Raw genomic sequence first — 27,046 nt, 5'->3', positions numbered from 1 at the left:
TTAATCGTGTATTATCGCATAGAGTGAGATTTTAGTCTCCACTGTTTACATTTTAGAGTATTGGCATATCGGCAATATTGAAACATTTCATTTAATTTATTGCGTCCGCTATAAATAGTCAAGATGTTAATAGGGGATGTTCAAACTGCAGTAAAATGTTCCTCAAATCCTCAAGATTAATAATTGTGATTAATAATCGTGATCGCTCAAAATAATCAGGATTATCATCGTAGCCATAATCCTGCAGCCCGACTCCCTTTACAGCTGGACTGTAAGGAGAAAAAATGCGCTTCAGGTGCAGGGTATTGTGGGTAAATGGGGTATAAAGGGTGTGTAGAGGGTACAGAGGGTATAAAGGGACTTGGAGGAAAAGAAGAAGGAAAGAGAGAGTGTGGTAAGGGTGTGTCCAGATTCTCTCTCTCTCCCTCTCTCTCTCTCTCTCCCTCTCCCTCTGCCTCTCCGAGCCTGCTGGGACTCTGGATTCATCGGCAGCCTGTGATTGGCTGAGGATGTGGTGGAATGATGGTGTTAGGATTCGGAAGGGGCCGTCGTGATTGGCTGAGGCAGGCGCGCACACAGTTATACATGATGTAGGCATGCACACACAAACTCACATAGAGTCATGCATGCATGTATGTATGTATGCGCATGCAAACACACACACGTGAAAATGCTCGATGGATGCACACATACAAACACACACATAGTGACACAGCTATGCATGCACACATAGACACATGCACAAGCGCACACAATTTGGAATCACACACACACACACAAACACACAGTGTGCCTTACAAAGCCATCTGAGAGAAGAAGGGATTGAAACCAAAAGCAATGGGAGAGAAGGAGGGGGGATTAAGTCTAAATGAATCATTCTGGCACCGTCTGGTTTACTAATGAGGCTCTGAGGAATGCTGCCGATCATAAGAGGACCCATTGGCTTCTTTTCTGATGGAAATGTAGCCATACATTACCAGTCTGAGTCCCCCCCCCCCCCATACACACACACACACACACACACACACACCCCTCCCCTCCCACACCAAATGATTTAATGAATGACTGACTGATTCGGCATGCAGGGCAGTTTGATGGCAGCGACTTCTGTTAACAACAAGTTAGCCTTAGCAGAATCTAACTCCATGACTAAATAAACAGCACCGCCCACACTGTTTGATTGACAAGTGATCTTAGTGAAAAGTGAAGTGAAGCACACTGGGTGTTTAGAGCTGGATAAATGTCAAAGAATTTGGTGAACTTCATGAACTTGGTGCAGGTTGAATCACTACTGTGTTTTATCAATTAGTGATACAGAGTAGGAATTTACTTGTATGAAAATGTTGCGGATTATTACTTTAAATATCTATGTATCTATCATTGTCGGTCTGTCTAAGCACAGAACTTGAATGGATAGAACGGTCTTTCCCATTCGAATCAATATTCCAGGACGGTTGGAGCGGTGGCCATTTTGGACTAGCTTCCATATAAACTGACAAGTCGCTGAGCTGAGAGGTTTTTACAGCAAGGACCAAAGCAGCTTCTCTGTCTCCTTGCTGCCATGGATTGCTAATAAGCTAAATCTGACTAGAAGAGCTGGAGAGAGAAGTACAGTCTTTGATAACGCTGTTAGCCTCGTCGCTAGCGTTAGCTTTCAGTTGAGTTCTGACAGTTTGTTGAGCACTTGTGCAACAGACTCATCTGCACAGTTCTCCAGTAAGTGTGACACACTTTACAGCCAGACTTGCATTGTCTCCATAGCAACTAACCCTTAAAATTCCAGTGTCAACATTTTATACTGTACTAGCCAAATTACCATGGCAAACAGTGGAAGGACTGTTCTATCCATTCAAGTTCTATGTCTAACTTGTCCGCTCTCTCTCCTTCACTACTCATATACTCCTTCCCTTCCACTATCTATCTATCTATCTCTCTATCAAATTACTCCAAATTACGTGTGTATGTCTCTGTGTATTCATGTGCACATGTGTAACCCGTGTTTTGTTGCAGCGTGAGGTGACCATCAACCTGGAGCTCCACCTGGCCAACAGCGGTAACCTGAAGCCTGTCCGCAGCGCGCTCGCCCACTACGACGTCGTCCTCTACCGGACGCCCACGACCAAACCTCGCGTCCCCAACGGGCCCCGTGCCGAACCCCGCGCCGGGCCCGCCAACGGCCCCAACGGCCCCCGCAAGCCCAGGGGCCGAGTCCTGCGCTGGGAGGACGACCTGTACCCGCCCTCCCCCCCCTGTTCTGTCTGCAGCCCCAAGAGCATCCGCTCGCTACCCGCCTCCGTCATCATCGAGGGTCAGAGGTCAAGGCCGTGGACTGTCACGCCCTGCACGCCCTGACGGACTCCAGCCTCATCTTTAACGTGGTTATGTGAATGTGTATATTTACATTGTAGGTATTTAGCTGATGCTCTTACTCAGAGAGACTAAAAGTCACAAGGAAATGGCATTTTGATGACGTTTTTCTTCCAGAATTCATTGTATTTCCGGTTGAAACAGGATGTTGGGACGGGACATAACAGGGACAAACATGGAAAGTAACTCAGAAGAACTGGATGGATGGAGAGGACCACCTGCTTCCTCCAGCATTTAATCTTGAGCTGTCGCAAATTCAAAAAACATGTAATTTGTTTTGGCGTTTATTGTTAAGTAGGTGTATGTTATGATATGGAGAACTAGTTAAGATGAAAAAAGTCATTTTATTGTGACTTCAGCAGTAACTGAGCCTCAGTGTGTTGCTCAGCGACACTTCAGCAGGACACACCAACGTTGCAGGGATCAAACCTGTGGTCTTTTAGTTACGGGACAGTCTCTCTCTGTCCCTGCTGTCCTGCTGCAGGCAGGCGGGCTGCTGACAGAGGCAGCAACACCGGGGTTTATTTACACATTTACGCATTTGTGCCAACAGTTAGCAGTGTATCCGAGTTAACAGGCAGTTTGCCAAACGGCCGGTCAATGACAGCGGATTGGATTGTTTCATATTCGTCTTTTCATGACACAGTATCTGTACTCTGGTATATTCAACCAAGTCAGCTCATTCAAGTTTGACTCAGCAGTGTAAAATAACACTATATTAATAATGTGATACTTTAATGATCGCTGTGGGGAAATTCTCTTTTTTTCTTGCCTTTTCTCTTTTTTCTTTCTTGTTCTTGGTAGGGATTCAGTGTCTCGACATGGGACTTAAACCCGAGTCTTCCAGTTTAAAGACGGTCTGGTCTGTCAGGAGAAGGTGCTGCATGGCATCAAGTGCGGTTTCAGGTTGTCTAACATCAAACTCGTGCCGTTTACTGTCTTTTTGTCTTTGATGTGGAGCCGCTTCAGAGCTACACACTGCCATCTGCTGACTGGAAAAATAAATACATTTTTTTATCTCCCGTTTTCATTCAGCTGTTCTACGTGGATCATGGATTTAACAGTGTAAGAAGGATGTACACACACAAACCAACACTAACCCTAACACTGATCACACTTCAGGAAAAAGCTGATAAATAGATGCAGGATCTCTTTCTGATCACCGTCCCTTCACACGCACAAGCACACACACACACACACACACACACACACCTTTTGTTAGCATTGATCTTCAAGTATTGATGTGATGAAAATAAAACGGCTCTTCTTATATGGGTTCTTATATGAGTTGGTGAAGTCAAAAGAAATAAGACATTTTCTGGCAGATAATTTGGTTTATGATACTGACACTTACTCTCGTTGTTCTCTCCTGACTAGATCCTTGCTTGTGTTGTATTCAAATCTCATATATGTACGTAGCTTTGGATAAAAGCGTCTGCCAAATGGGAAATTGTAATTGTAATTGATACAAAATGCTTCAAATAACCCAGACAGTGCACTGCTGCACGTTTGAAAAAAAACAAAAGTTAGCCATTGATGTTTGTACCTCTGAATGTAAAACAGTAATTACATTTTTTTTTCATGTAGAAGGAACTTCCTGTTAAAGAAGTAATAATAACCCGGAGGTCAATTAATCAAAACCATTTCCTACTTAATGTTTCTTTACCAACATTTTGACTTGAACCCAGTTTTCTACTTTTACAGTCCTTGATGCTGATGCCGCTTGATGAATAAAATCTAAATCCATATATAGTATGTATACTATATATACCCAGATATACCCTGTATACTATATGTACCCAGAGGTCGATGGATCCAAACCATCCTCTGCAAACTGGTCCTTTGTCAGAGGCAAAATTTCATGTTTCTACTTCTATTACATAACAGTTATTCCTCTGACTGACTAAACAATAATTACAGGTGAAATTTGTGATTGAAGTGGACTACTGCAGAAGTGTGCCTGGCCCAAAACGTAGAGGTTGATGAACTGAAACCATCCTCTGCTGTGTCCTTTAATCAAAACCCTTAAGCCACATCTCTACAGAAGCTCCTTCTGTTAAACAGTAATTCTCCTTCCATGTATCATTCACACTGTGATTTATAAAGACAGAGTGGTGCAGCGGAGCCGTGCTGAGGACGATGTGTTGAAGCCATCGTCTGCTAAACTCTGTCTGAGCAAACTCTTGATCTATATCTCCATTTCATTATGCGATTCATTGATTTCCCCTCTGTGTCTAAATGGCTGCAGTGTAGCTACATCTGTAACTCATCAGTGTGAGGAGCGTTAAGCAGAGTGGTGCAGCAGGAGAGTACCGGACACATAAGAGAGAGACTGATGGATCGAAACTGTCCCAGGTCGAGTTTTCCTTCCTTGCAAGCCCATCTGTAGATCCTTGTCCAATAAACAGACACTGGTTACCAGCGTTAGATCAATAAATCCAGCCGATTATTGTCTTTTAAGAAATATCAGATATGGGCCAGTCAGTGTTGTCCATCGCTTATATGATGAAGGTTCCTCCCTGACCACAGATACAGAAAAACAGAAAAACCTGCAATTTTTTTTTCACATTTTATCTATTCATTTAATTGTTCGGTGATTTTTTTTTGTAAATTACAGTAAGAGATGGACATCAGTTGAGATGTCGGTTTAGCTCCAGGTCTGTGACAGAAACCAGTATTTTTTAAACTTTTATTCTTTAAACATTTATGGAAATTATTAATAGATACAGTCATGCAGAATTATTGCTAATGTGGAAAAGCTCGTCTGACTGGCAGAATAAATGACAACTCTCTCACTGTGAAGCCTGCTCCCTTCCCCCGGAAAGTCCTTTGAAATCCTTGAAATGAATCACAAATTTAAGTGACCTTTCCTGCCTAATAACCATTATCTCCTTCATAATTAATCAGTATCTATAAAAAGGAAAGGGCAGTGATAGTGTAGATGAGGTTTCACTGCGCTCACCACTCCTGCTAAATGTCGAGCAAAAAGAAAGAAAAAAAAAAGTAATTTTGTGTAAAGTGTAATCTTCAGGCCTTTTTTTCCAATTAAACAAATTATTATTCTCATCCTCCTGGTTTCAATGGAGAGTTTTAGTTTCCCATGATGGTCTGAATGTTTCAGAGGCTTTTCCACCCTGACAAGAAGAAAACTCTAGAGGAAACACTGAATATTTACATTTATTTTTTTATTTTTTTTACATGAAAATGGTCAAATATAAAGAACAATGGCATCAGCTGTCAGCAGCTTCTGTTTGGCAGAGAGTGTGTGTGTGTGCGTGTGTGTGTGTGTGCGTGTGTGTGTGTGTGTGTGTGTGTGTGTGTGTGTGTGTGTGTGTGTGTACTGTATGTGTCAGTCATCATATTCCAGCCACTAGCACAGTACAACCAGCAGGTAGCAGTGTGTGAAAGTCAACAAGCAAGGAAATAAAAGCGACGAAGAAGTCACCATGTGCTAGCAAAGACCGTTTATTAAGCTGATGACTCACTCCTTCAGCAATTCTGCCTCACACAGAGATGGCATAAGCAGAGCCGTTGCCATAGTGACCAATCTGGTACAGACCTGAAACAACATTGTTTTTCTCAGAAACTCGTGAGAAGGTACATTTTAGCTCTAGATGTTAACATTTTTTTCGGTTTGTGTGTAATTTGGTCTAAATAAACGTTAGCCTCGTTTTAACGGAAGATATCTGCAACAGTATGACGTTTCCAGTACCCGGAAATAGAGGCAGAGTGAGACCTCTTTGCTTCCTTTTACCCCCTCTCTGGTGCTAGCATGCTATCTGACGTTAGCGTAGCAGCAGAGAGAAATAAAACAAGCTGTCAAGTAATGAATTGCAATATCAAGAATCTCTGACTTTGCTACAATTCAGTTACAATTACAAGAGACTGAAAAGAAGCTAAGATTGAAAGTACCTCCTCTGTGTTTGGTATTTTGTCTCACTTGCAAACAGCTCATCTTAGATTCAGTTCCAGTTGTTAGTACAGTAGGTTAGCTATGTTTACAGAGCTCAACAGCATCCTGAACACCAGTCCCGACAGCTTCACACAGGTGACTAGTTCACATTTTTAACACTGCCGACAGCTAGCTTGGTGTTTTACATTTTATATATTGTTAGATGTACTTGTGGTAGTTGTTTTGTTTGTTGAATTTTGCTGTGTAACTTGCAGTAATATCATGATTAGTACACTGTCTTGCACTGTCCTGTGAGATGTTGTTCTTGTACCAAAGCCTCATTATGTACTCCGAAACTGTGAAAGTTAATACAGATCTGTGTAACATTGTTTTACAGGGAGAGTTTATCCTGGTGTCTGACAGACAGACTGATGCCTCTTTCCTTATTCACCACTTCCTCTCTTTTTATCTGCGAGGTGAGTTGTTGTGTTTGGCAGTGTATTGCCAAATCCAGGGAAAATGCTGAACCACGGATGTTAACAGTAATACTACTACTACTGCTACTGCTACTATTACTGCTGCTGCTGCTACTACTACTACTACTACTGCTACTGCTACTATTACTGCTGCTACTACTACTACTACTGCTACTACTACTGCTACTATTACTACTACTACTGCTACTATTACTGCTGCTGCTACTACTACTACTACTACTACTACTGCTACTACTACTGCTACTACTACTGCTGCTGCTGCTGCTGCTGCTGCTACTACTACTACTACTACTACTACTACTACTACTACTACTACTACTACTACTGCTACTATTACTACTACTACTGCTACTATTACTGCTGCTGCTACTACTACTACTACTACTACTACTACTACTACTACTACTACTACTGCTACTATTACTACTACTACTGCTACTATTACTGCTGCTGCTACTACTACTACTACTACTACTACTACTACTACTACTACTACTACTATTACTGCTGCTACTACTACTACTACTACTACTACTACGACTACTACTACTACTACTAATAATAATACTAAACGTTATGTGTAAAGCACCTTTCATACATGAATTGCAGCTCAAAATGATAAAGTAATAGATAAGTAAAATAGTAATGCAAAACTGTTGGAATGCCAGATTTAAAAAGTGTGGTTTTAGTCGTCAAATTCTGGCTACACAGAAACAAAAAGCAGCCTCTCCACTTTGCCTTTGCTTAACAGTGAGGTTGCTCAATAAACATCTGCATCTGATGGCATGTTGTCTCATTTCTGTATCCCAGCGCGCTGCAGGGTGTGCTTCCTGGGTCTGGTGCAGTCCTTCAGCCACTACAGTGCAGTCAGCCAGAGACTGGTGAGTCTGTCATCCTGCCATTCCTGTTGTTTCTTCTCCACGTACATGGTTGCATTGCTTTGTTTACATGCATGAAGAGGAGAGAGACTCTGTAGGAGAGTTTCATTAGAAGTGACTTTTTTGATCTACAGTACAGTCAGTGAGATATTGATGAGTCTCCCTAGCAGTCATCCCTCTGGTGTTGTATTTCTCAGGTATGTACACGTCGAATGATGGCAAGAGATGTAACTTTGTGTGTGTGTGTGTGTGTGTGTGTCCAGGGTGTGAGTCTGGCCCAGGCAAAGGAAAAAGGCCAGCTGGTATTCCTAGAGGGACTGAAGGAATCGTTGTCTGTTCTGCTTCCTCAGGAATCCAATACAGAAAGTCAAGCACTGGACTTCCTAAGGTACCAGTGCTTCATCTGTGTTTTTCTTTTTTTGTTTGTTTGTTTTGCTTATTTCTATCTTTTGTCTGTTGGTTTCATAAGCTACTTTGTCTTTTGTCTTACCTGCACAAACAAAGTAGATAGTGATCTTGCTCTTACTAAGTGTGCCATAACATTCTGTAGATGAACTTCACAGCAACAAATATCAGAAATGTGAGATGAGGGGGGTCTAAAACCACAGAAAACATGTAGTCGTATTTATATTGGGACATTTACAATATATTTTCACACTTTTCCCAAGTTGTCTGTGCAATTTCTAAACTTTTCCAGTTAAAAAACACCAAATTCTTTTTTCCAGACTTGTGCAGGAACTCTGTAATGAACTACATAAGACACCTTTATCAGTCTGACACCTTGTTGCCTTTCTCCTCCCGTCTCCTCTCTCCATCTGCTTCCACCTCACTCCTCTGTCTTCAGGGATCCTGCTGTTGGCCTGCGGAGTCTGTACGAGTTTGTCCGGGCCAGTGTGAGCGGTCCGGGGGCCGGGGAGGGTGGGGAGGGGGAGGAGGGCGGCGGGGAGGCGTGGGGACCCCCGGTGCTGCTGGTGGACGACCTCAGTGTGCTGCTCAGTCTGGGCGTGAGCGTCGGAGCGGCGCTGGACTTCAGCCACTACTGCCGAGCCTCCGTCTGCTCCCAGCTGCAGGTTGGATTCTCTCTTATCTTATCACAACATAGGAATAGTTTAAAGCTGCAGTATGCAACATTTTCACATTAAAATAACAATAAATAAATACTATCAGTCAGTCGCTATCTGCCTGATCCTGATTGTATATGCCTAAATCCCAAATTCCCATTGAAAAACACAGTGAACATCAGCATTTCCTTTTTAGCTGCGACCAGCTGCTAGTTTAAGTCACTCTCTGCCGGTTGGTCGGTCACAAAAAGTTGAACAACCCCAGTGTGCATGTACAGCTGTTACAGACTGCACCCGCATCAGTCAAGATACCGGCCTCTTTTACCAGCGGTTGGTTATTTTCCCTGTAGAAATTACGTCAGGTAAAACTAATCACTCAGATAACAGAGTTCTCTTATTCTGTGCATGTGGGATGCTGTATGTTCTGTAATGTAGACAGGTAAACAGTGTGAGTGTTGATATTTTTGACTGTAATTTGATTAAACTGAAAGAAGAGAGAGTCTCCTATTAATTAACTAATGGCAACACTCTTATTTTCACCTTTATCTCCCTGTTTTTGATCTGTATGTGATGTGAAATAATCTCCCTGTGCAAAGCTCACATAGATGAGGTTAAACTTCTTAACCCGTGCATATTGTAACCATGACTTGACTTGTGACTGCAGGGGAACATGGTGATGCTGGTGCGCTGTGAGGGCGAGGAAGAGGAGGACGACGGGGATGAGGAAGGCCCAGAGAGGCTCCTGAAGGGCCTGACACACCAGTGCAGCCTCACACTCCAAGTCCAGGGTCTCCCCACCGGCTACTGCAGGGACATCCACGGACAGGTGTGTGTGTGTGTGTGCGCATGTGTGTGTGTGTAGTACAAGTACATATGTGGAGAATAAAGTGTTTTTCATTCTGATCAATATTACATACATTTTCCACTAGGCCTGTGCCGATATGAAAATTTCACAGTAACATTATGTTAACCAAAATTATCTTGATAAACGATATTATCTTCATAATTTATCATAGCAATCACAAGACATTTGACTTTTTTCTTAAATAACAAAATTACAAAATGCTGGGTAAGCTTGTAGGAGCTGTAAGGATAGTTTTAAACGACACGAATAAAAATCCAAATAACAGCATCTAAAATCAATAAAGTCAGATAAAGTGCTACTGGTCTGCATCAACTTTGACTCAGTCATCAACATGAATATAACATTTATTAGAGGGCTCCCCGTTTTTGGGGAAAATAAAACTGGTAATAAATATTAGTGGCAGTGTCATAACCGCTTTTGTTTTTTACTCTGATATATAGTAATACTGGTTATTGTCCCATCCTTATTTTCCTTTTTTTTGGCTCATATTTTCCTATTTTAGTGTGTATGTCTTGGTGAAATTGGCATATCACTAACTTAAAAAGGGACACAGTACCTAGTAATACACATGGTACAAAGTCAGCAGGAGCTTGCATACATATAAATGGTCGATACAATACATATAACAAGATGCTGAAATTCTGCAGTAAAAATGTCTGCATATATTCCTTGGTCTCCAGGTGGAAGTGTGTTGGAGGAGGCGGCAAGGCGACGGGCGGCAGATGCAGAAGAAACTCTTCCAGTATAAGGTCCATGATAAAGGAGCCTCCTTCTTCGCCCGTGGGACGTCCAGCGCTGTCCTCTAGTCGCACCATTCTACTTGCTCGTTCGTCTTTTGCCAGCAGCCGACCCCTCGGGGCAGGAAGCTAACTTCTTTCACCGCTGTTCGTGATGGCTGGTTTTAGTGTTTTATGAGACAAACATATTAGTGTAATACTATCGGACATCCAAATGATGGTTGGTTTCCTGCCAAAGTGTCCGCAACACTTCACTGCAGGGATGGATATTCTGTCTGCTGAAGGTGGGACTACAGACAATGTCATGCTGTCGTCTAATATTTAGTTGGCCGGATGAGTCAATTTTTTTTGTCGACATGAATTTACCCATTTTTCACAACCGTGGAACACAATAGGAGCAGTTTTTCCACAGACTGAGATTGAATTAAAGTGACTGATAATTAATCCTAGACCATAGATAAAGTATTATTGGTCACAGGGACCTCTGGTGTTTGCCCAGGAGACTTTGACATAACCAATAAATAAGAGATTTAATGTCACCTACAATCGTCTTACCACTGAAAGACGTTATAACATTACTGTAAGTTTTGGTGGATGAATAAAAAGGAACTGAAATGGTGTGAAATGTTTTCATCATATCTCAGTGTTCACACTAGATGTCGCCGTGTCTCTGTTGTCCCAGTGAAGGGTGAGAGGTCGGAGTGGAGAGGTCTCACTGGGATTTGACAACCAGTAAACTAACGCTGCTACTGTCAGCCAGCCACTAAACCGAGGCATGTAACTTAGCCTTTAGATATTTTCTTTTTTAAATACGGCGGTTGCTCGTCAGTTTGTTAGGCGGGCGACGACAACAACAGCAGCAGCAACAACAACAACAACAACACTTTGGGATCTCAGTGTGAACCAAGTGAAATTTGTCCAGGCAAGTGTGTGTACACATTAGCTCCTTAATAGCTAGCTAGCGCGCTAGCATTATTAGCTGCATAGCAAAAGTTAGCTCCGTGTTGGTGGAAAGCATGGGGATACCAGACTGTCTAACCACTCCGAAATATTGTGGAGATGTTGACATGGCTGAACCAGCAAGCTCGCACCTGGGGAGCTGAAACACAACAATTTCTTGTCTTTAAAATCAGACCTGATCCGGACCTCCCAAATCACATTGTGCAACACTTTCACTGTGCTCCGCAAACTAGCTAGTTTGCTAATTTGTAACGTTGTTAGCCGCTAACTAACGTTATACTTGCAATGCCACAGTGATGTAATCCTGATGATATTAGCCTCCGACTGTATATATTTACCAATTTGAATTGTTATCCACGAGGCTTTCTAATACGTGAAATACATACTGTTTTTGGACTGAGTTCATTGGGTTCATTCAGTCTAGCTAGTAGAGCTAGCTAGCTGACGTTAGCCTTTCCCCCGGTGCCGTTACGAGGTGTCTGTTGGTCCTATGAAAGTCTTACAATTTATTATATCACAATGTTTAAGCTGAGGTTATGAATACACATATAAAATATAATTCGTAAATTTTGTTTTGAAGGTCTTAAAATGTTGCGGTTTCCTGAAGAGATGTTTTCCGGTGAGAAATGAACTCAGTAGCCTACAAGTCACACCCGCACTTGTACTCTGATGGATCTTCAGTTGCTTTTCATTTTGTCGTTTATTTCAGTTGCAAACTTGGTCTTGTATTTCATTCCCACTGCCATTAAAAGGTCTTAAAATGTTTTAACGTAATAAAACCTGGAGACAGCCTGCCGGTAGCTTAAGTTAGCTAGCTGTCAACTAGCCATATATGTGACACTTGACAGCAGTAACGTTAGCACGAAGGGGCCCATTGTCAAAATGTTGACTCGCTGTGGCCAGATACCAAGCCTCACTTGTGTGTCTTGTGTTTGGAAATTTTAATAGTACGGAACTCTAATAATTTAGACTACTGTTGGCATGTGCTAGCTCAGCGGTTCCCACACCTTTGCATATCAAAATATTTGTACATGGATTTCGTTTTGCTAAGATTTTGCCCTAGGCACCCCTCATCTGAGAAAATGTGTGTGTATATGATTTAGTACAAAATGTACACTGTAAAGAGGGGAACGTGAAACCTCTGACAGAATTGTCAGTCTTGGTTATATTACTATATTCTCTACTCTTATTTTGCTCTGTTCTGTTAAACAATAGTAAAGCTATTTCTTATTCTACTTGGGGACCGCTGCTAGAGCCCTGGTAGGACCCCAGGGGGTCCCCGGCCCCCACTTTGGGAACCATTGTCCTGGCTCATTGCTGGCAGGTGATGTTGCGACAGGGTTGCATCACCCCCATCATCCCTGCATGTGTTCAGTGTCTTGTAGTAGCTGTTTGCACCACTTGGGCTGCTTTGTTGTGCATTGGGTGGTTATTATTGTTACATGTGCGACAGAAATACATATTTTTACAACTGTTCCCAGTGTAATATTCTATTCCAGGCTAGTCTATTCTAATATACCTCACTTGAGTCTACTCAGTTCTTCCCTGTAGGTGTAGGCTAATTATTCAAAAAGTAAAGATTCAGTTTTGCTGCCTTTGCCTTTTCATTGCATTTCTCACCTCATTTCTCTTGTCCTTTACCTGAAATGTGAGCTGGTTGAAAAAGTGTTATTTCAATAGAGCTCATGCCAATACTGGACTGCCTGTCAAACTGCCTGTTTTTTTTTGTTTTTTTTGAGTTGTCATCTGTTGAATCATCTGTGATTTGGTTGTGGTTACTGATTGACAAACCGTTTTTTCCATTTTCCTGGCAGCTGTGGTTGTAAAAGGTTGTGTTGCAATAAACCCAGAGCCTGCTTCTCCACGGCGAGCTCGTCTCTTCATTTATGACGAGGCTGATGTGCTTCACTGATCACAGGAGCATGCTTCCACATTATGGACTCATGGAATTGAATTTTGATGCAGTTATGTTACAGATTATGGATGCAGCCTAAATCTCTATGGACTCTTGTGTTCGTGGACACAGTTTTAGTCTTCAGCTTATTTGTTTGAAGGTATTTAGTAAGGCGTTGTAGATGCATTGTATACTACAGAAAGTTGTAGAGTATGCCCATGGATTCTATATGCCCTGGAGATGCCTTCAAGTTGGGGATTTTAGGAAGTGTTGAGAAGAGGTAAGCCAGTATTTTTGCATACTTTATCCTCAAGGCCCCCTTTCAGAGTATGGTGTTGCAAGTGGACTAGCCTAGTTTTCAAGGAACTTTGATACCATTCCTCCATAAGCTCAATGCGGCTCTTTGCTTACAATAATGTGGCAGGCATGCGGCCTCATAAATCTACCTTAATCTGCAAGCCACTTAATTGAGCAGCATAGACCCACAATGATCTCCCTAATTGAATTTGGGCTTGCAGTGTGAAACATTCTGTTCTTTATATCAGGAGGTGCCTTATGTTTGCAAGTTAAGTGTGCAGGCATCTCACGTGGGAGGCATATAGGATGCTCTTTATTAGGTGGCTAAATGCCTGTCATGTAGGCACAAAAACACAGGGTTCTTGAACTGTGGAGTTTTCAAGTCTAATGCCGCCACAGTCATGAAGTCTGGAGTTGGTGGTGCTTTGCTGTGGTTTGAGTAGAAATCTTATTTTTATTCCCCAGCGCCAGCCGCTTTCACAATTTTACCAGTCGGAGAGAATAGGATTTCCAAACAGTAGCTGGTTGACTGCCAAAGTGGCTGGTAGAGTCGGCGAAAAAATGTATCAGCGTTTGGCCGGTGTTAATTTTCCACCCTGGTAGTGATGCTTTGGGTTTTAAAGCCTCCCTCGAACCCCGTCATGCTCTTGAGATGTGAATGTCTCTGCATGCTGCCGTGTGCGGGGCAGCCCGCCTGCGAGCAGAGGAGGAGGCAGGCGGTGGGGGGTGGCCACAGGGCCTGAGCCCTGCTCGTTGAGTTTCCGATCGGCTCAATCCCGGATTAGCTCACTGACGGAGACGCTGCTGAGCCCCTGCCAAATCAGGCCCCGCTGCTGCACCCACGTAACCCCACAGCACGCAGTGAACTGGACACACAGCTGAGAGATGGAGGCAGTCGCTGAAGGCTTTTCCCTGCTAGAGAGCGAGAGGGACCAGAACCTGTCCGAGAGTCGCCTTCCCTGCAAAAAGACAGTTCTCAAAGGCTTTACTTCAAAGCTCTCTTTTGACCTTTGCGATAGCCATTGTGCAAGCGCGCTGGGACGTTGCCGTGTTTACTGTATAGAGTATTTATAGTGGCAGATCAAGAGACTCCTGAGGCGAATTCCACCCGGGGAATGTTTCCGTCGCTCCCGGGGGGACGAGCCGAGCAGTCGCACACTTTGCCTGCCGCCGAGGCGAGAAGGGAGCGCTACGCAAACCAAGAAGCACCGCTCAAACTCAAAAAACCCAGCGCCGCCGCTTTCGGGGGACGCAAACGGCCGCGAGCCAGAGAGGTAGCCTGGCCTCCCTCGAGCAGGTAGGGTCTGAGAACAGAGCGAGGCTTGTGGGTTCATACAGAGTGGTGACTGTCTGCGTGATAGAGCCAAGTTATGTTTTGGCACAGTAAACAAATGCTGTAATGGTGCGGCTGACTGACATCATGTGAGGAGCTGGGATGAGAGAGAGGTGGTAAGGTAAGAGTGGTCAGTACAATTAGGCACTAATCCAGCAGTGTGTGCCAGGACAGGCGGTTAAACACTGTACCGGAGCAGCGTGCCTCTCGAAACACACAGGCAGAGCTGAGCCTGTCTACTGAGTAAACACCGTGACAAGAGCCGAGATTGGGCAGAAAAGTCAACAGTTGGAGAGACTGAGATTAAGTTTGCTTGGGAGACTGATGGAGCAGATTGTTTTTTGTTTGAACTTGTGAGGTGGCCCGCCCATTCAGACAGATTTCACATATTCCTGAACTTGGGTCTAGTTAGCCAAACTCTGTGGTCAGACTGCTGGCAGCCGCATAGCTTCTTGTGCCATGTCCAGATTTGAACTAGCTGATCACCAGCTGGAGTGCCAAGTGTTGCAGCATAGGTGAGGTGCTAATACGTGATTGGCTGCTGATAAGCGATGTTGCCCAAACGTTCAGCTGCAGCCAGCTAATCGGCACTGACAAACGAGGAAGCGAGGCAACTGTGGTCTATATTGTTTGAGGTCTTATTCTAGAAAAGCGGCTGGTTTCTGGAGCTGCAGTATAAACACATAGTAACTTTTTAATAGAGGACCTTCATTAAACATGTTGTTCAATTAGTGTTGCCATCAGTTGTTGCAGGAAATGCCTTGGCCTTCCTGTGTTGCAGTGCTGCTCTGTCCTCAGATTCTCCCTCTGTTTTTCGTGTGAATGGAGGTGGAATTTACCCAATGTCCTACAACAAAGACGCTGTTGTTATTAGGGAGGGTGCTGCTTGTTTCTTCCTGGGTGTGATCGATGGGACAGTTACATCTGTTTGCTTCTGTCTAGCTGCTCAGCTGGAGTCGCATGTTTCCTGTGGGGGGGGGGGGAATGTGTCCACACCTTTTGGGCTAGTGAATGAACTGTGTGTTTGTGTGCCGTCTAGCATGTGAGTCCTGTATGAGTTGGTTTCAAGGAAAAACATACACTGCCCACAGAGGCATGTGTGCCAACACCAGGAGTATGTATCTAATTAGGTGCTTGGGACAGAGCAGCTCTATAAGAGCTGGGCTGTGTGTGTTCGTCGGTGCTGGATGAGTGTGTGGGTGCGTCTGTGAGGATGCACCACAGGATTAGCCCAGTGAGACGCTAGATAACGTTGAGCCTACTGGCATGTTTACTGTTTTATGCCGCTCCATTAATGCATGCCTGCTGAGCACCTGATAAACGTTGGCGCACTTATTCAGGCAGGGATGATATCCTGCCAGCTTTAGGTTCACACTCTAAATGACATGGAAGAAGTGTTGCCCAGAGGACCGGAAATGAAGATGTACTGCGGTGCCTCATTTGTTTGTACTGCGGTGCCTGTACTTGTTTATCCAGACACGGTACTCTATTTTGTAGTGTGTCACGTCAGTTTGGCACTGGGCTCCATCTGATTTCTTGGCTACTGAAGGAAGTTTCCAAGACAATTTAGCCTAATTAATAGTAATAACAATAATAATAGTAAAACACAGTCTTGGACTGGCACCACCCACTGGTTTTTGCACAACTCTTGCTTGGCAGTAGTGCTGAGGCACAGTACAACACATTTTCTTGCCAGTTTGGACAGAGGGAAAGAGGCTGGGTAGCCTAAATGTACCTTAGAATGAGCCAGAGGACCAAATGACCAAATGGTCGCTGTCTTTTATGTGCCTGGTCCATTAGATCAGGGGTTCGCAAACTTTTTAATTTCCAGGACTGCAGATAGATACACATTAGACCACAGACTCCTTTTGGATAAGATTGTGTCTTAGGGAAGCCATCTGAGAAGATTTTTGTTGTTCAATATGACTTTATACTATAGGTATTGAGGTAAGAGTGTGGGCAGCGAGACTATAACACTCATCCTTATCCTCACTGTACTAACTTCTAGGAAGGAAAATAATAGTGAAACTAAACAACTCCTAATTTAGTTGAAGAAGCCCCTCAGGTACCCCCTGTGGTCCCCGGGCCCCTCAGGTACCCCCTGTGGTCCCCGGGCCCCTCTTTAGTATCAGATGATGCTAACCCAGTGGCTCCCTCCCCCAGGTCCCTGGATGCCCCGCGGCGCCCCGTCCTCGGCCGCCCAGTGCCCCCCAATGGCCGGAAGCTGACCCCGCCCCCCAGGATGACGCTGCGCGAGCGGCTGAGAGAGAAGATCTCGGCGGCCTTCTACCGCCACGGGCTGCTGTGTGCCTCCTACCCAGTACCCATCATCCTCTTCACCTCCGCCAGCATCCTCACCTGCTGGTAAGAATTCTGTCTGAGGTTTTGTGCTTTTATATACGTGTGTGTGCTTTTACATATGTTTGTGTGTTTGAGGAGCTCTGAATTTACTTTTTTATTTTACTTCATTTTGGGTGCAATGATGCAAGAAGCTGGCCGTGTTCGCTGATGTAGTTTTCAGATGACCAAGATTTAATGCTGCCAAGCACCGAAAGCGTGCCAGTGAACTACAATGACCATAATTCAGTGCACCTGTAACACAGCGCATCTGTGCTCCTTGGAGTCACGGTATCTGTACCGACACTGAACGGAGAGACGGTTTGAAACGTTGCCTCGATTATCAGATGGAAATATAATGGTCAGATAATGTTGCAACACCATTAGCATAAAATGTATTGAGAGACTTTAGTGCCTGGAAAAAATATGAATTACGGGACTCGCTAAATGAAACGTCAATAACAAGTCGTACATAACCCCCTCTCTCAAAACCGCCAAAGTAAACTGACAACCTGTAGGAAACACTGATTTCATTTGTATTAGTTTCATTGGAGAGTTGTAGTGTTAAGATGTCAATAAATGATGTTTCAGACGCCTTTCCACCCAACCAAGAAACATTTATATGGGAAATGCTGTGTGAGTGAGAGTGCTCAGTATTGAGCTCTTTTGTCTATGACGTGTGATTATCTGTGTTTAGACACTTGGGCTGGTCTGTGACGTATTTTCCGATGTTTCTGTGTGAGAGAACGGTATTCAGGCGTGATAACGCTGTGGTTTTTAAGTGTTGGCTGCATCAAAACTGGAGAGAAAAGCACTCTCGCTGTCTAGTGCAGGCAGAGCAAATTGTAGGGAAAGTGATTGGACAGAGAAGAAAAGTAACAAGCTCGACTCATCTGAACCGGCCATCTGCACACACACAACAGCCCCCCGCTGCCACCACAACACACACACACACACACACACATCCCTTCTTGCTAAATTACTGTCCAAAAAAGAGGACACAGGTCAGAGATTTGGCCAGGCTTCAGCAGTGAAGGCATTGTAAAAACCACCCCGCTGAAACACACTTCCACACACACACTCACACACACCTGCTGCGCGCTGTCCTCGCAGCACCTTACAGCAGGGGTGCTAACCGAACGGCCAACTGACCGCCGCTCGGGGCGAAATGAAAGAAAATAAGCCTGACGACGGGGAAGTTAAAGGGAGGAGCGGAGCAGAGGGCTGTGAGAAAGTGGCCCCGCCAGAATGGGAGTCCTGTCCCTCCATCTGCCTGTCAGGAGGGGGGCCGGCGCCGCACAAAAGAGGCCTTTGTGGAGGTACAGTGACCTTCGAGAGGGGAGGTGGAGGGGGGGGGCAGCGGGAAGGGAGGGAGGAGAGAGGAGAGTGAGGGAGAAAGACAGAGACGAGCTATGTTTCCATCCAACTGTCCATTCAATTTTAAAGGGGAAATAAGTACGATTTTTACTGCCCCATAGCACAAAATGACCATAAACTATCTGACAGTGTTGTTGATCAATACCAGCGACTCGGCGTTGACTTCACCAGCTGCTGAGATTTCTGGCTTTCGAAACTCACTTTCGGGTCGTTCTCTGTGTTTTAACAAAAACTCTCCACCCTGTTGGAATTTCAAGACACTCCCAGTCCCATCCGCAGTTATTACAAATCGCTGGTCTGCCGCAGGTAATATTAGTCCCGTGCGAATAGGAATTTAGTTTCCACACTCTGAAATTGTATTAACGGCTTGGAGAGCTCGGTGTAATTTTAACTTATCAGTTTTATATTCATAGTATTCTGTTACGTCATCACACATCCAAAATAACAGGTGATTTGTAATAAAATAACAGGTGATTATAATTAAATGACAGCCACAGCCAATGAGCTGTTTATATTGTAAAGCAGGAAATGCATGTGACATCATGGGAATGCTATGAATACCTAATACCTCTGTAGGATGTTTGGCTCATTATTCGAGAAGCCCTAGGCAAGGAGGCGTTTGTGTGATTACAAATTGGGAAAATGCATCAACATATATATTCACAAACATGCAGTGTATGTTTGTACAGTGTTAGGCATAGTTTACTCTCTAGAGTAAGGCAGTATCCCCCTTTCACTTTACGTTTTCCTTGTGCAATGTGTGCAAGCATGTGCTGTGTTAATGAATAAGTTGTCAGTAGCCCCTTTCACCCAGAAATCTTCCCGGAAATGTTCCGTGTCGGGGTCAGGTGCGAACCGGAGCCGGGGTCGACATGCTGGAAAAGTTGATCCGGCAATTATCCGCCCCCTGAAATTCCTGGGAATCTTCCTTTGCGATGCTAGTGAAAACAAAAGCCGGAAGACTTGTGGGTCAAGCACGCTCACAAGAGAGTCTCAGACGGTGTACTTCATTCTTTGAGTTGCTCACGGATTAATATGCACATTAATAACAGCTGGAGAAACCTTACCTTTTACACAACACCCAGCCTCAGCTCACCTATCCATGAGGTCATTTCATGTGTGAACCCATTCTACACAGAAGCTTTACAGATGGTAGCTAATAGTGTGAATGGGGGAAACCACTAATGCTAAAGGTAACACTGCAATCTTATGGGTTCTGTGTGTGAAAGGAGCTAGTATGTGTAATGTGAGTCAGTTGACTCTGACTCTCATCATGCCTCTAAGTGTTGACCGCAGAAATGTTCTCTTGGTGGGGTGAAAAAGTCTGAAATGGCATTTAGACAATGTGAAAGTAAAACTCTCCAGTTAATCCAATATAGATGGATTTCTGAATTCTTAATGGAAATCTGCTTTTTTCAATGAAGGAAAACACTGATGCTTTCCACTGGTTCTCGATGCAAAGGAAAGCGTAGTCACTGAACACATTGCCATCTTTCAGTCATTTTTAAGCACTAAATATGAGCATGACTATGATGGCTTCACTTTTTTATTTATTTTTTTACCAGAAAAGAAGGTTAGGCCTATGTTTTTACCCTACGTCATTCCAGTAATACTTTGTTCTTTACTGTGATTGTGGTTGCAACTGTGCCCTGGTACTGTGGCACTTTTACAACAGTTGCCAGTGAATATGTTGTATCGGAAAGGTTTTCTTCAAAGAGGTGAACATAAATAAGAATAAAACATGGACGTAAGCAAATAGCTCCCTGGTTACTAGGCAGGAAAGCTTGTCTGGAAAGAACAATTGCTCCAAAAAAAAAAAAAGTGTGCTCTCGCTTTTTCGGTGCTTTTTTAGGTGTACAGGAAAAGTATATTCGTGCTCGCACATCCAATGTCAACGCCATCTAGCGTCTCACTTGGGCTAATCCTGTGCGTAGATCCTCACGGACTCTTACTGAGGTGCTCTGTCCCGACTCCAGCACCTTAAAAACCGACGCTTGTCTAAACGTCAGTCCGAGTCCTGGGCTGAGTAATGCTTGAGCGACAAACCGGTTTCTCCCCCCCAACGCTTTTAGTTTTAAAAGCGTTGGTGTGGAATTAGCCGTGTTTTCGTTAATCCTGTGATGTTGGTATACAGGAGCAGTAAACAGAAATGAGACACACACACACACACACACACACACTGTCTCTCTCCATTAGAGGGACAAATCTTGTTGAGCTTTGTCCTGTGATCTATCAGTCTTTCCTGGCACCAGAGAGCCCAGTCTCTCACTCGGGGTTTGCGGTAAAAGAATGTAGTAATTCTGGTAGCCAGGAGCCCAGATACCAGCCTTAACACCCCCCCTCCCTTCCCCCAACCAACCTACCTATCCTTCCACCCACACACACACACACACACACTCGGGACAGAGAAAAGCGGTACGGTCCTCGGAGGGAACCTGTTTCATAAGAGCCAGCCCGTTCCCTGGAGAAAGGGGGAACAGGTCTCTCTGGTTAATACTTAATCTGGCAAGAAAAGCCTCGGGAGGCCCTGGTTTCATGTTCTCAGAAGTGTGTACACAGTACGTAAACAGTGCACACACACACACACACACACACACTCGACCCTGCCTGCACACAGAAGCACTCCACCGACCGCAACATCCCTCCAGTGTCAGAAGAACATGAGAGGAGTCGGTTGGTTTTATACCTGACTCTCTGTGTTTCTCTTTATATCCATCTTTCTATCTCTTTCTGTATATATGCGTGTGTGTGTATGCAACTTTTATGTGTAATATTATAAATTGCAAATTACCCTTGCATTGATTCCCCATTTTTTTTCTCCCTTTCTCTCTGATTTCTTTGATTTCAATGATTTCTCAGAATTTTAATGTTGTCGTATGCGAATGTCCCAAAATCAAATGAATGAGGATTCTCCTGGGGGATTTATAACATTGAAAGCTTTAGACAGGGTTCCCATGTGCCTTTTGTTGAGTTGAGAAAAATAAAACAAATATAGCACCCAGATTCATCAATATGCCTCACCAATACTTCACATCCCAAGGAAAACGCTGTGATGGGAGATTTGCTTTGATGTAGCAGCAGTTTTAAAAAATGATTTAACCAAGATTTCTTGACTTGGCAAGATGATGAGTAAAAAAAATGAGGCCTTTATGTCTGTTTGACCAATGTCATGTCTCACCCCCAAAACAGGCCAATTTTGAGCCCTTGAATTTCACTAAAAAAACTTAAAAGTAAGAGAGACGTCCTTGAATTTGACATCCAGTTAAGTGTCGTATCCCTGATGTGAAGTGAATGAAATCGACACACCTTTAGCATTTTTAATCACTCTTACTCTCTTGTCCTATCCCTCGTCTTTGTGCCCCCCCACCCTCTTTCTCTCCCAGTTATCCGTTACTGAGGCTGCCCTTGCCGGGGACGGGTCCTGTGGAGTTCACCACAGGGGTGCGAGACTACACCGTCCCATCCCATGAGCCTCAGGGAGACCTGGGAGAACGGCCCGACTGGGTAGGATTAGAAAACAAATACACACACACATGTCCTAGTTCTTATATCCTTATAATTTTCCATTTTATCTTCCACCGACTACCTTCACTCGCCTAATCGTAATTCTAATCTTAACCCTAAAAAATGTCCTAAGAAGTGAGGACTTAAACTGCTTCTCATAAGGATAGAAGTACATGAACACACACACATACACACACCCATTTCACAGCAAGGATGGAGGCTTATAAATAATGAAAGCAGAAGGCCGAAGCGAGGCGATGGTTCACTTCTCAGCTCGCTGCTGTTTAAACAGCATTATCCTGGATCTATTTCATGATAATCACACAGCGGTTGGGTTGGGTTGGGTTTACTGTAAGCTAAACCTGATAATTCGATTTTTAGAATAGAAAACAACCTCTAAACAGTGGTTGGTTTCCTAGTAGAGTAGACAAATACACCAGCCGTAGTAGCCAAATAAATAAATATAATTTATATTGCAGAGCAGCCACAGAATAGGTTTTTCTTCTTCTTTTTTAATTTCTCTGCTGTTCCCCTTCCTTAACCTATGTGTCGGGCTGTGTTTCTGAATGTGTCATGTACGTGTGTGTGTGTGTGTGTGTGTGTGTTGCAGTACCGGGGGCCTCCGGTGGCCTACATCCAGCAGGTGTTGGTGAAGGCGGCGGTGTCTCCGTGGGACAGCAGCCTGGTGCCGGTGGACGTGTTTCGATCGCCGCTGGGCCAAGTCTTCACCCTGCTGGAGGAGATCCGCAACCACGTCCACTCTGACGGGTACACACACACATACACACACACATACACACACACACGCACACACACAAGCAGGGCAGGAAGCTAGTGCTGTGGTGGTATGCAGTAGGCGGCAAATGACGGTAAACTCTGCCAACTCTTGCACAAAGTGCTGCATATCCCGCCTGCACAACTTGGTGACAAGTAGAATGCCAATATTCACTAGTATTCATCAATATTCACTTTCATCAGCCAGAATATGGTTTTTAGTATAGAATAGGACTTCTAAATGATGGCTGGTTATCAATTAGACAAACTTAACCAGCCACAGGCAAAATTTACCAGGTGACTAGTATTGATCCCAGGCTAAGGGTTGGAGCAAGAAAACTTTTCTTCTCCAGCCACGGTGGCTTTTAATTCATCAGTAGCCGTTTTACTCTTTTCTCGAAGTAAAAATAAATCTTCCTACCACTCTCTTACCACTCTCATCAGCTCTTATTTCATTTCCTGGCACGTTTATATCATGCGCTGTCATTGTAGGGTCTCAGGAATATTTTGTCACTTTTGGCACTTTGGCTTGCACTCCTTACTGTTTGTTGGCTGCTTATGATGTTGATGATCTCGCAATTTAAGCTTTTTCTGCTGTTAATCTCATTGTAAGTTGCCTTAGATAATTGTATCTTCTAAATTCCTAGACAAATACATAGTAAGTAAGCTTTATAGCCCCCAGTGAAAATTCAGCAGCACTTGGCTGGTGACTGCGCTGCTGTTTGTGCAGATCCTGGTACTTTTTGTTACATCTTGTTCTGTGTCTGTTTGTTTTTCTGGTTTGTCTGTCCACCAATGTATCTTCACAACGGCTCAAAATCAAGCCATGAAACAAAAACAAGTGTGGCCGTGGGACCAAAAAAAAAAAAAGGAATCCATGTCCTTGAGCCAGAAAAAAAAAAAAGTATGTCATTGCCAACAACACATCGATCCATTATGAGTTTCAAGGTCTTGTTGGTTGGTGGGCACGTGTCCGTCCTGTCTGACAGCTGCACCGATACGAGCTCCGTGGTTTATGACCGTTTGTTCATCCGCTTGAAAACCGTGGAGGGGAACTGATCTTTGTCTTTTCTTTAGTGTTGAATTAATCAAACGGTACTTCCCTCGTATAATTATGCAATATATTCGATAGATTGACATTATCTCCTCCTGTTCAAATAGTATTATGCTAGTACTCAGCTGTTGATATCTGGTTTGCTGATAAGTACAAACACTTCAGCCTGCTATCGGCCTGATACCGCTATCAGTTCACCACTACCAGTAACCCTTTTTTCTGTCTTATCCTCCTTTTTATGTCTTATCCTCTTTGTCCCCTTTTCCGAGGTTGCGAACCGTGCTAACTCTGTTTTTGTGATTTAATATTTTGTCATTTTTTTCTGTTATTTGTTTTGTCTCCATTTTTATTTGTTTGTATTTTGTTTTATTTATGACCCCAGAGTAGCTGTTGCAAATTGTAACTCTAAACTCTCTCCTCTCCTTCTCTTCTTCTCTCTTCTCCTTCTTTCTCTCCCCTCCTCCCCTCTTTTCTCTCATCTCTTCTCCTCCCACCTTCTCTCCTCTCTTCCTCTCTCCTCTTTTCTCTCCTCCTATCCTTTCTACTTGTCTTTTCTCTCCTCTCCTAACCTCTCTCTTTCACTGCTGTCCTCCTCTTTTTTTCTCTCCCTCTCTTCCCCTCCTCTTTTTTCTCCCCTTCTTCCCTCTTTTCCTCCTCTTCTTTGTTTCCCTCTCCCCTCTCTCCTCCCATCTCCTTTCCTTTCCACCTCTCTTTTCTCTTAACATTCCCTCTCCTCCCCTTGCTTCTTCTTGCCTCCCGTCTTCACTCCTGTTCTCCCCTCTTTTCTCTCCTTCTCTTCTTCTCCCTTCTTTCCTCCCCTCTCCTCCACTCCGCTTCCCTCTTGCCCTCTTTTCTATCCCTCATCCTCCCCACTCTCTTCTCCTCTGTTAGCTCCGGGGTTCGGAGTCTGGAGACGCTGTGTCTCCAGGTGACAGACCTGTTGCCAGGGTTACGGCGGATGCAGTCGGTGCTGCCGGAGCACAGCTGCCTGCTCGTCTCCCCCGGCAACTACTGGCAGAACCAGCGGGAGCTGTTCGACTCGGACCCAGACCTCCTCAAGACCATCCAGAAACATGAACCCAAAGGCCTGCACACCTCCGCCACCCTGCGAGGTAGGGAGGGAGGGAGGAGGGAGGGAGGAGGGAGGAGGCGGGTGGGTGCAGAGGTAGAAAGATGGAGGGAATCTAGGGGAGGGAAGGGGTGGAAGAGGAGGCTGCACAGTTCATCGAAAAAAAAACTGGAACTACTTCAATTGTCAAATTGCAAGAGGCCGCAGTAATAGTTCTGTTATCAGAGTGGTAGGTGGCCAAAATGTTCTCCTGAACTGAACATGGTGTTCTGGTGCTGAGCCCAGTTTCTGGCCTATAAATTATACTGCACATTATATATAGAAAAAAAAACTTTCATTGTATTCAAACACTATAAGCAATATTAAGCAACAGTTTTTTAATAAAAATGTTTCTTGTTTGCTCAACAATCTAAAACATTGAAAAATCTGTCTGTATACCATATTTAAATTTATAGCGCAATTACAATATTCAGCAAAGTAATAGATTATTTGTCAATATCGTGCAGCTCTAATGGAGGGATAGAAGGATGGAGGAAATACATGAATCTAGGAGACCTGCCCACAACAACGCAAGGCGATAATTTATATATTTTTTTGTCTTTGACTCCCTCCGCCCTCTGCCGTTGCTAGAAACTCTGAAAGCTTTAGCTCAGTTTGCTCTGGAAGAGCAGCGCCCTCTTCCTGTTTTGTGCCGTAAAACTAAAATAATTTGTGCCATAAAGCAATCCAGCAGATTCCCCGCCAAATTCGATCCAGTGGCACACAATGTAAAATGTAGTATTAGGGCTGACAGTCTTCTTAGTGATGGTCTTGTTTATTTCCAGTAATTATACTAATGTCTCAATATTAATATGACACTGATTTATTGATGCTAAAATGCTGCACATACCACCCTTTGAGGACATGGATGAAGGGTTGGAGGGGGTGTCGAGCAACAGAAAGGGGTTTCAGGATTCCCCGCCTGCCTTGCTGAGTCAGGAATCTTCCATCGTTGGAGAGGAGAAATTGGAGGGAGGGAGTGAGCGGAGATTAGTGGTATCAGAAAACTAAGAGGCTTTCATATCGACAGAGAACAAGAAGTTTCATTCCTTGAGATCTTTTTGGATTGGAAAACTTTACCCAGTGACACAGTGAACCAAGTCACCCTCGCTGGCCGCGGCTCGGCGTGCTCCCTCCCCTCACAGTCAAGGTGATCTGGGGGTGGAAAGCCGATTCTACAGTTGGGAGTCAGGAGCAGCTTTGCTGCCAAAAACACACAGAAAAGGTCAAACACTGCAGTTCACACCGAGGTGACGTAAGACCAGTCAGGGCTGTTTGGGAACGTTTGCAGAGATGTTTTGCTGTTGTTTGTTGCTGCTGCTGTTGCTCCTGTGTGGAATGCTGTAATGATTCAAATGCAAAGAAGTTTTTTGGATTTGATTCCCTACATCTTCTGTCAAAGGCATCTTTTCATAATGAATTTACCACTAGTTGGAATGGTATGGTGATATGATTTGGGGAAGACACAAGGGACTTTATGTACTTTTTACGTGCTTTTATCAAAGTGCTTTTATGCCAGCGTTCATACTTTGTGTTCACATGACTAGCAGTCACATCTGTGCTGCTGTCTGATGTCTGATTTGAGCTCGATGATTTCTAGTTTTACCATCAACAATGTTTCAGTGGTAGGCGGGACATATGTAAACACTAGTACGTGATTGGCTGCTGATGGCAATGTTGCTCAAAAAGCTGAAGAAATGAGTCGACTGTAGTCACCATTGGCTGAGGTTTATCAGGTTGTAGATTAGTAATGAGTGTAATGAATGATCCTCAGGTTGCCTCTGATGTGAGTGAGTGTGTGTGTGTGTGTGTGTGTGTGTTTTGTTTGGCGTCTCTGAGAAGCACATTGTGGTCAGTCACGACAACAGGAAGAGAGCAGTCGCTTACTCTAATGGGCTGCCAGTAATATTTTGAAAAGCTCAGTTAATTTTGTTTGTGTGTGTGTGTGTGTTTCAGACCTGCTGTTTGGCGTCCCTGGGAAACACACGGGCGTCAGTCACTACAACAGGAAGAGGGTGGTGACATACACAATCACCGTAGTGCTGGGCAGCTACGATGCAAGGTGAGCTAAACACTCCAGCAGAAGGAAAACAAGTTCAGTCTCTTGATGT

At 44.1% G+C, this 27,046-nt stretch overlaps 2 protein-coding genes across 2 annotated transcripts in view; both read left to right on the top strand.

Moving 5' to 3' along the window:
- The first annotated feature begins 6,178 nt into the window (after positions 1-6,178).
- On the top strand, positions 6,179-10,898 carry elp6 (elongator acetyltransferase complex subunit 6). The gene is made up of 7 exons (XM_071895535.2): positions 6,179-6,415; positions 6,657-6,735; positions 7,567-7,637; positions 7,898-8,022; positions 8,479-8,704; positions 9,360-9,521; positions 10,241-10,898. Exons 1-7 carry the CDS (start codon positions 6,362-6,364, stop codon positions 10,364-10,366), a joined length of 843 nt encoding a protein of 280 aa, XP_071751636.1. The 5' UTR covers positions 6,179-6,361; the 3' UTR covers positions 10,367-10,898.
- Positions 10,899-11,154: 256 nt separating this feature from the next.
- The window catches only part of scap (SREBF chaperone), a 43,876-nt gene continuing 27,984 nt past the window's right edge, over positions 11,155-27,046 (top strand). Inside the window, exons 1-6 of the mRNA XM_078287397.1 lie at positions 11,155-11,219; positions 16,945-17,145; positions 21,879-21,999; positions 22,610-22,767; positions 24,719-24,939; positions 26,892-26,997. Of these exons, the coding sequence (XP_078143523.1) occupies positions 17,024-17,145; positions 21,879-21,999; positions 22,610-22,767; positions 24,719-24,939; positions 26,892-26,997 (728 nt within the window). The 5' untranslated portion in view covers positions 11,155-11,219; positions 16,945-17,023. The remainder of the gene's footprint in view (positions 11,220-16,944; positions 17,146-21,878; positions 22,000-22,609; positions 22,768-24,718; positions 24,940-26,891; positions 26,998-27,046) is intronic.

This window comes from Centroberyx gerrardi, chromosome 12 (genome assembly GCF_048128805.1).
Source record: "Centroberyx gerrardi isolate f3 chromosome 12, fCenGer3.hap1.cur.20231027, whole genome shotgun sequence".
NCBI lineage: Eukaryota > Metazoa > Chordata > Actinopteri > Beryciformes > Berycidae > Centroberyx > Centroberyx gerrardi.
Note: the sequence above shows the minus strand (reverse complement) of the source record. Positions and strands in the feature narration are given on the sequence as shown.

Excerpts from the sequence above, each read along its gene's own strand:
- elp6 (XM_071895535.2), top strand. The coding sequence starts at position 6,362 with ATGTTTACAGAGCTCAACAGCATCCTGAACACCAGTCCCGACAGCTTC. Across the intron at positions 6,416-6,656 it reads GTCCCGACAGCTTCACACAG|GGAGAGTTTATCCTGGTGTC; the intron begins GTGACTAGTTCA and ends ATTGTTTTACAG. Across the intron at positions 6,736-7,566 it reads CCTCTCTTTTTATCTGCGAG|CGCGCTGCAGGGTGTGCTTC; the intron begins GTGAGTTGTTGT and ends TCTGTATCCCAG.